The 9,340-nt window shown below is 41.0% G+C and overlaps 1 protein-coding gene across 1 annotated transcript; it reads right to left on the bottom strand.

The window, feature by feature from the left end:
* Nucleotides 1-3,389: 3,389 nt before the first annotated feature.
* gid4 (GID complex subunit 4 homolog) lies at nt 3,390-8,823 on the bottom strand. Its single transcript, XM_086132802.1, has 6 exons — nt 8,512-8,823; nt 7,489-7,548; nt 5,760-5,867; nt 5,565-5,666; nt 5,329-5,459; nt 3,390-4,408 (listed from the first exon to the last, which is right to left on the bottom strand). The coding sequence occupies exons 1-6, from the start codon at nt 8,734-8,736 to the stop codon at nt 4,345-4,347; spliced, it is 690 nt and encodes a 229-aa protein (XP_085988928.1). The 5' UTR covers nt 8,737-8,823; the 3' UTR covers nt 3,390-4,344.
* Nucleotides 8,824-9,340: the final 517 nt, after the last annotated feature.

Here is a 9,340-nt window from a genome sequence, read left to right as displayed (position 1 = left end):
CGCTGCATTGTAGGTCAAAGGTGACCTGCTTATTGATTTTATTTTTAAAATACTTTTTGTGAAAGTTAGACTGATAGGATGCTAAGGGTGCAGATGCACCAACACAAAAATATATCATATTAATAACACGCACACAGACACACAAATGTTTTGGGGTTTTATTTTCCTTGACACCCCTCGCGATCGCCTTGGGAGCTAATGGTCGATAGTGATCGACGTATTGGCCACCCCTGTTCAACAGCAACCTCTTCAGCCTTGTTGTTTCCGCCATGTCTCTCAGGGCTTCTTCACCATTTGAAACCATTCGAGCTCATGTGATCGAAGCTAATCAATATTTTCATCACACATTTCCAATTTATGGAGCGTAGCAGCACTTTAACTAACTCGTATGCCATTGTCATTAAAAACACATACGGGAATGACCTCACGAATTACGCTCAAATTTACTTAAATTAACTTTCACATTTATAGTAGATAAATTGCTTGCGTGTCATAGCTGATGGGTCTTGTGTTTTTTTTTAATTACTCTAGCAGAGCTACTTGCCAATTCTTTGCTATGTAGTGATTGACCTGATAAGTGGTGTAACTATTTCAACAACAAAAATGTGACTGCATAACACCCTACAACGAATGCTTTGTTGAAACGTCGTTTGTTTAAATTGCACAGCATTATGTCACTTGAAAATATTTGCTACCACACGTGTGAGTGGTGTCAAAGGTTTTTCTTTTACCTAAGCATCTTGCTGCCAAGGAACTATGCGGAAGTGAGTTGAGGAACTGATACTAGTGGAAATGGTACCATGTTGTGGCATTTTTGTTCTTAGGAACTATGTTGAAGTGAGTTGGGGAGCTTCATTCAGACAAACGTCTTTTTTGCACCATCTTGTGGCATTTTGGTATCAAGGACCTATGCTGAAGTGAGATGAAGGAGCTTCAGTTTGACAAAAGTGCTTTGACCGAATCTTTGTGCCAAGAAATAAACCAAGACAACTCTTGGATGGTCTGGGTGACTTTCCCCAGCCTTTATTCCAGCAGATTTTTGTTGTTGCTGCGACAATAGAATCTGTACAACAGATAAAATATGATAATAAGCATGATGCTGCAGGTCTGATTGATCCACTTGGCTGACTTCTTCAAACCAAACTGCAGACGGATTAGTCACTGAAACGTAACAAAACCACCAACACCTCCTCGTCGTCCTCAGTGCCAGACACCATGTGGTGAAAATGTAGCGTAGCATGATCCTTGAATGAAACACCCACCGCCCCCTCAAAAAAAAAAGAAAAAACCCATTCACCTCTGCGTGTTTCAAATTCCAGCTGTGATTTAATTTGCATAAAGATGAAGTTTAAGTCATCCCTGAATAAGTAGGGCATTATTTGGTGTGTAAATTTAGATGCCAGACGACGTGAGTGCCAATTCTGAGTCACGTTTCTTTTGGGTGAGGACTTTCGAGAAGACACGGGTTATTAAATAAGGAAGTTTCCACCTGCATCTTGTGATGCTTTCGGCTGTTTCCATTGCTACGGCACGTACACATGTCACTTGTTCTTTGGTCAACAGTCGAGTTAGGATTGGATTGGATACAACTTTATTGTCAAATGTGCTGTTTGTGTACCATACAGCACAGATGAAATTTCTTCCCTCTCAACATAAAACAAGCTAGCGGCTGTGCATGCCGTTTTTTTTTTAAAATCAGAGATGCAAGTTAACTTTTCCAGTTTTTTTTTTAATTGCGCTGGTTCCGAATTGGCTCTCGTTTTTTTTTCTCTCCCTCTCTAGTCCGGCAAGTTTTTTAGACTGCTCAACTCCTCTCAGCTCACTGCAGAGGATAAAGAATGTATGGCTATGAATACTGTTATATTGAACGTCTTCGATGTGATGCTGCACTGTTTGTGTGCAAATATCAGTTGCTTCTTGGGTTAGATGTGTTTCCCATCATGCATTGGTGTTAGTGTAGCATTAAGCTACAGCAGTAAAGGCTAAAATGTGTTTGTTTTAAATACACAATGTGTAACTCTCCAAGTTTTGTTTATTTTGACAGCAATCTTCAGATGAGATTGTCAATTTTATCAGCCAGTTAAGTTATTTTGATATATATTTTTTAAATGTGGTGTGCTAATTTCTTCAGATACTAGTAAATTTGTGATTTTATGTTGTGAGGTGATTTTTTTTCAGATACTGTAGTAAATTTTGGCATTTTTTAATGCAATTGAGATATAATCACAAAAATAAAATCAGGAAATACTTCACTCCGTGTCGTGACTATATTAGTTCACTTTTTAAATTGAACCACGGAACTGAAATGAAGTACAATCTTCACAATATCCGAATGTATTACGATGCAACAATTTAACACTGGAGAACCCAAGGAGCCTTTTCTTCTTTGGAAAATGACGAATTCTACATTAAATGACTGCTATATGTTCACTGAGCACCAAAATATATGTTTATTCAAATATTCAATGCTTTAATCCTAATTTAGGATTAGGGGCAAATTTGGCCCTTTGGGATTTAAGGGTGGCATTTGAGAAGCAGAATTTATAGGTGTCATATTTGACAATGTGGGTTCTCCTGGGTTTTAAGAGTATCTTTTTTATTTGAGGCGAAGTACGACAACCTTCAGTAGTTAATTCTCAATGTGAATGGTATGCGGTCTCCCTCCTGTGGTACGGGGAAAGAATCACTGAAGTGTTCAAACTGCTCATGTTGTCACTGGCTTCATCTTTTGCGAATTACGATGACTTCTTTTTCACGGAAAGTATAATAAATTTATCTTTCATCTTTTCGCAGTGTCAATTTTCCACTGTCACTTTGACTGTATAGTCTATAGAAGGGTCGCCTCACTGTGCGCAAGGATTTTGTTCAAGTGTATTTCCCTAACTCCTGCTGCACGTTTATGTCCGTGTGGTAATTACGGACGTTCTTTTACAAACTCCCACGTGTCTCTCTCTCTCTCGAGAGAGTCTTCCAAACATTTATATTCACCGTAGGTCATCATACCTCCGAATGGCTTCGATGCTGTCAAACGACACGGCGTTTTATGTAGACACCTGATATCAACGTATTCAGTCGGACAGTAAAACGGATGAAGTCCAGCATTCCGAGCAGTCACTGAAAGCAACACGAGCAACACTTCGCTTACATACGACCGAGCGAGCGTTACGTTCCAACTGCAACTCCTCCCAAGCGCGACGTTCGCGCATTGTGAAACGAGCGACCACCAGCGCCGGCTGTATACAGTACAGTACTGTCGTTTAGGACAACGCTTCTGTACAATTACATAATCTGTCCGTGCAACTGCTGAAGACACGAAGTTCGTTGCTGACAACTAGTGGACATTTTTGTGTAAATCAAATCTAATGTGAACAAAAAACGTGACACACCCACACAAATCAGTTATTTATTTCCCCCCACGCTTGGTACAGATGAATCCAACAATTTTTCAGTGTGGTGTGATCAATCCCAAAAAGCGTCAAACCGTGTGCATTTTGACGTCAGTATCACTTGAAACAGATCCCAACCTCTCCAAATTCTGACAAAATTGAGAGGCATTACAAAGTTTGGAAAACAATTTTAAATCGTTTTTGAGTGAAGCTTTCAAAACACTGAACGTTCATTACACACCCTCCAATGTCTTCACAAAGTAACTTTCCCTGTTAAGTTACGAAATCTTTACCACTACTTTTCCAGGACAGTCACAGGACCTGGATTAAAATTGCTTTGTGCAACAAGTTTCCTGCCGCAAAAATGACGACGCAACTGGAACGTAACGTTACGTAACTGAATTAAAAAACTATTTAAAAAAGCCTTCATACTGTAAACTGCTTTCTCTGTAGATTTAAAAAAAAATTACAACTATTTGCTGTATCATGACAATATGGAAACGGGTTCTTGATCATTGGCCCATGATGGTTGATAATCATTTAAAAGCAATGTGTTACTGCACTAGATTAAATTATTTAGATTTGACTGAAAACCATCTTGTCATGTCTTAGTTACTTCAACTTCAAAAGGCAAAGTTGTCTTTCTTGTGAGTAGAAGTAGCATGTGTAAAAAAAAAAAAAAAAAAAAAATCAAGCCAGTTTACAAGTGAAAGGTGGACATCAGCAGGTCTTGCGGCCACTGTGACACCCGTTCATTGTGTCCATTGGCCCTTCGCTCTTCCTCAGGACTCAAGGAGCGCCTTGCAGGGTGCGAGATACCGAGTGGGATCCAGGCTCCCTTCTGGGCAGCCAGTGGCTCTCTCGCCATCCGTATTTATTTATTTATTTAGTTTTGCATCCCATTTAAAGACCAGGGCGGTGGGAGTTTGAGCCCCTCGTGACAAACACGTCATCTTTTTCAGCGGAATTCATAGATGGGAATACTGTGCTCTCGGACGTGGCTCAGGTTGAGTGACTGATACCTGGAAGAAGGTGGGGGGTGGTGGAAGAGAGAGAGAGGTTAAAAACATTGTTTGATCGTTCTTTGATTTGCTCTCAACTAATTTTCAACACTATAAATTGTCGAAAAAACCCCTGACAGACCAACACTATCAATTTTGGGGAAAACACATACACACACACCATATTTGGTCATACAAGATGTGATAAGGGCCGTCCAGTGGTTAGCGCGTCGGTCCAGTGGTTAGCGCGTCAAGCTCACAGTGCAGAGGTACCGGGTTCAATTCCAGCTCCCGCCTCCCTGTGTGGAGTTTGCATGTTCTCCCGGGCCTGCGTGGGTTTTCTACTGGTACTCTGGTTTCCTCCCACATTCCAAAAACATGCATGGCAGGCTGATTGAACACTCTCAATTGTCCCTAGGTGTGAGTGTGAGCGTGGGTGGTTGTTTCGTCTTTGTGTGCCCTGCGATTGGCTGGCAACCAGTTCAGGGTGTACCCCGCCTAGTGCCCGAAGACGGATGGCTGGGATAGGCTCCAGCACCCCCTGCGATCCTTGTGAGGATAAAGCGGATCGGAAAATGAATGGATGAAGATGTGTACGTTTTTTACTTCTTCCTACTCCCTTGAACATAATAACTGTGTTGAATGAAGATTGATTTCTTTCTTTTTACTTTTTTTTTTATCTACCTTATTCTCTGTCAAATTATTACTGTATATGTTTTATGTTCAATAAACAAACAAACAAAAAAAATAAGAACTCAGTAGCTGGATTACTAAATATTGTACAGTTCATAAGTGGAAGCACAGCTTCACAGTTCGGGGTTCGAATCTCAGCTCAGGAACCTGCGCTTGCTTTACTTTGCTAATTATACTAGCCATCCATCCTAATTGCTTATTATTTTCATTCATGTTGAAAGCTAAATAAGCCTAGTGTCATGACTGACCATTCCGAGCTCCTGTGGTAGTAGTAACCCTCAATCGTGGCTGTGGACTTCTGGAAGCAGATGTAGTAAAAGCCTGCAAAGGACGCACCGCTGATGTCCTTGATGGTGTGATCGGGGACCAGGAACTGCTCCTTTGGGTGCGGAAAACATAATAGACAGACTCAGAGTGCAAAATTCACACCTGGAGGAAAATGTACAGTATATACATAAATAAATAAATAAAACTTAGGACTGACTTTCCATCTCATGAAGACGTAATCGCTGCGTTCCAGTGCGTCGTAGTCAAAATCGTCAGAGTTGAAGCTTTTGGCGACTTTATAAAAAGCCTGAAATTTGCCCTGCAAACAAAAAAAAAAAAAGTCCATTCAGTCCAAGTCAAACTGCAATAAAACTGAAGTTCTTGCTGGAGTTCATAGGTCATGAAGACTTACCCAATGTTTCCTGTCCACGTCCTCATCAGCATCCCACTTCCTGGTTAAAAAAGGCCTCTTTCGACTTATGATTTCACCAGCAAAGAATGTTGTGAGCGTCGGATACTCCTGGTTGCACAAATTTGAAGAAATTGTCAAGGAAAGGGGAGGATGGGGAATCTGTCACGCGTGTGTCGGTTTGTTAGTTCACGAAAGCTAACAAAATAACAAAAATGAGTCAATTGTAACAGAAGCAAAAATGCTCAAAAAAATAAATCATACACTAGCAGAAAGTACATTTCACTTACAAAAACTTGAATGATAGCGAAAAATGTCAATTTAATAAATGAGCCTTTGCTCTAGATTTTAAATGCATACAGCATGGCCTTCAGTCGGAAGGTCGAAAACTTGTCTGGTAGGTGTGGTCCTTTCACTGGCCTGTATATTGTGTTACGTGTGGAACACATCAGCAGGATTCAAGCCACAAATCCACTTCAGAAGTTGCCAACTCTGCAAACAGGGGTTGGAAAGGGAGACCATCCGAGCTAGGCCTTTGAGTTGCGAATACATCTAACTTTAGACGCAGTATGGTGCACTGCACTGATGGTACTTCAAAGTCTGCAGACTGATATACAGGATCTGCATTTGATTTACAGATGTTGTTTTTATCATTATTTTTTTGTGTTGAAATTTACTACATATTACTTATCATAATGTTCTCTTAACCCTAGAGAACCCACGAACCGCTTTCTTCTTTGGAAAATGAGGAATTATACATTAAATGACTGCTATATGTTCACTGAACACTAAAATATATGTTTTTCCAAATATTTAATGCATTAATCCTAATTGAGGATTAGGGCCAAATTTGACCCTTTGGGATTTAAGGGTTGCATTTGTGTAGCAGAATTTCCATCCATCCATCCATTTTCCGAACCGCTTGATCCTCACTAGGGTCGCGGGGGGTGCTGGAGCCTATCCCAGCCATCTCCGGGCAGTAGGCGGGGGACACCCTGAATCAGTTGCCAGCCAATCACAGGGCACACAGAGACGAACAACCATCCACGCCCACACTCACACCTAGGGACAATTTAGAGCGTCCAATCAGCCTGACATGCATGTTTTTGGAATGTGGGAGGAAACCGGAGCACCCGGAGAAAACCCACGCAGGCCCGGGGAGAACATGCAAACTCCACACAGGGAGGCCGGAGCTGGAATCGAACCCGGTACCTCTGCACTGTGAAGCCGACGTGCTAACCACTGGACTACCGGGCCGCCCTGTAGCAGAATTTATAGGGACCAAATTTGACCCCGTGGGTTCCCCAGGGTTAAAATCTTGCACACATGAAATAAAAAAAAGAAAAAAAGAAGAAGAAAAAAAAACACCAAATAAAAACTCAAGTGAAAAGAAGCAAACCTGGTCTGAAACAAAGTAAACTCAATTCAAAAAGAAAAACTCAAAAAGAAATAAAAACAAACTAATGAAGATTCCAAAATTACTGCAACTCTGGTTGGTACCCAAGTAAACACACCACGTCAAATTAGATCCGCAACTTGACCTGCTGACATGTTTCCGCGGCATTTAGTTTCACCCATGAACATTCTGCTCCCCTTTACAGCCCCGCCCCGTCAAGGTATTACATAATGAAATGGAGGGACACTTGTCTGAGACATTCAGGTCACCACTGCAGTGCGGACCTCAAAATAAACAACTCCCCCCGATCTCGGCCCAACATTCCCACTCACTTGCCTCAGTCAGGCCGCTGATCTTCAGATATCCACACAAATAAGAATCCTCCGGAGTCACATGCTGCAAAACAAAATATATACAGTACATATACTGTATTTTTTTTTTGTCAAATCTGACATGAGAGATCTAAAAACATGCTACCAAGCAAAGTCAGGCAGATTTCTAATTTTTTTTTTACTACGCTCCTCAACTGCAGAACCCCCCCCCCCCCCCCCAACTTCTCTGGATCTGCTCAAATGTTCAGTATATCTGTATCGTAGACCCAAAATATTTTATTATTCCCTGCTTTGATTTTGTGATTTAAACGTTAAACGTTTTGGAAACATTTTTCAAGTCCTCTCCCATCATTTGAAAACAGAACATTTTATCAGACGGACAGTGCAGACAATGCACAAATTGATCGTTATTCGTTTACCGTTTTGGTGCATAACAAATTGTTTATCACTTTTTTTTGACGTTAAAAGCAGATGTTTGATAACAGAAAAATAAGAATATTTATGGTTGGGAGGAGATTTGGACATTTTAACTCAAACAGGCTTTTAAATGAATGATCTTTGTAATAAAATCTCAATTCTGCATTCATTTCTTACGACATCTTGTCTTCACACTTTTAGTCTTTTCCCACATCCAGAAATTTACATTGGATATATTTTAGCTTTACTTCCCTCCTTTTTAAATCGTGCAAATGAAATAAACCAAACCAGTCAATAGTGTCGATTAATTCGATAATCGCCGAGATGTCGATTACCGGTAATTCAGCACAGTAATTGTTGCAGCTCTATTGCAAAGTTTTAGTTAAATGCAAAGTTGCAACGAAAGACATTAAACTTTGGATATCTATTTAATAGACATTTCAAATGTCACACTCGCGTCCAACAGGTCAAATAAGTAGGTCAGCGTGGTAGTATTGCATGTCAACGTCGACGTGCCAAGTAACCCACCGTACGTCGCAGATCAAGCTAAAAATAATACCACATAACGCAAACACAAATAAGCAGAATTAAAAGTGAGCGTGGCATTTACCTGCAAAACAACATCCACGTCGTAGGCGCTCCCTTTGCTCTTCTGGTAGCCCCGAAACTGGGAGCCGCTGTACAGCACCGACGTGGCCACGCCAGGCTGTTGTCCATTGATTGGGGCGGGCGGCATAAGCGAGCCCGGTGTTGGACAGGCCGCGTCGGAGGCAAGGTAACATTCGGCTGGGACAGGCATGGCGAGCGGTAACGCGTCACCGTCGATTACCGTCATGAACTCGCGAACAGGAAAGCGCACGAACGACACTTGTGAGATTGAAAAGTTTGGACAATTTATTTTGACCGGCGACCTCAGCAGGGCTCTGAATGGCTAGTTCAGTTTCCCGAAATCTGATTGGTCGATAGCTGAACGATGTGCGGGGCCTTTTATTGGGTACTGTAATACCGAGAGGCCTTCTGGGACATGTAGTAATACGACGATATCTGCTCCTCAAAAAAAAAAAAAGGACTGACAACTCCAATCACCTGAAACGTTTTTTTACGTTGGCACCCGTCTTCTCATGTTTTGAACGTTGGACTAAAGATTTTGTTGAATGGAACAGTTTTATCTATATTCTTCATGAACGTTGTTGAAAGACAAATGTAAATGCTATTTCCAAAGAAAATTGTCTTTGTTTATCTTTGTAAGCGATGATGAGTGTGATGAGCAGAAAAAAAGATCATTTAGGTTTATCACTCTTCCACTAGATGACAGAAGGTACAATTGATCTGTGTCCACCTGTTGGCATTGTACAATAGAATAAAAAATTAGGTTCAACTGTACAGGCGTAAGTAAAATTTGTGTATAAATTGAGGCTAGATCTTTATACAATCAGTAG

This window comes from Hippocampus guttulatus, chromosome 16 (genome assembly GCF_054856545.1).
Source record: "Hippocampus guttulatus isolate MCC_2025c chromosome 16, RoL_Hgut_1.0, whole genome shotgun sequence".
In the NCBI taxonomy this organism is placed as follows: Eukaryota; Metazoa; Chordata; class Actinopteri; order Syngnathiformes; family Syngnathidae; genus Hippocampus; species Hippocampus guttulatus.
This window is presented reverse-complemented; position numbering and strand designations above follow the sequence as displayed.

What these genes read in the sequence shown, in the direction of transcription:
- gid4 (XM_086132802.1), bottom strand. Translation starts at nt 8,736, where the DNA reads ATGACGGTAATCGACGGTGACGCGTTACCGCTCGCCATGCCTGTCCCA. An exon ending in ACGTGGATGTTGTTTTGCAG is followed by an intron (nt 7,549 to 8,511) that starts GTAAATGCCACG and finishes TTTGTTTTGCAG; the next exon opens with CATGTGACTCCGGAGGATTC. An exon ending in AGATCAGCGGCCTGACTGAG is followed by an intron (nt 5,868 to 7,488) that starts GCAAGTGAGTGG and finishes TTGTGCAACCAG; the next exon opens with GAGTATCCGACGCTCACAAC.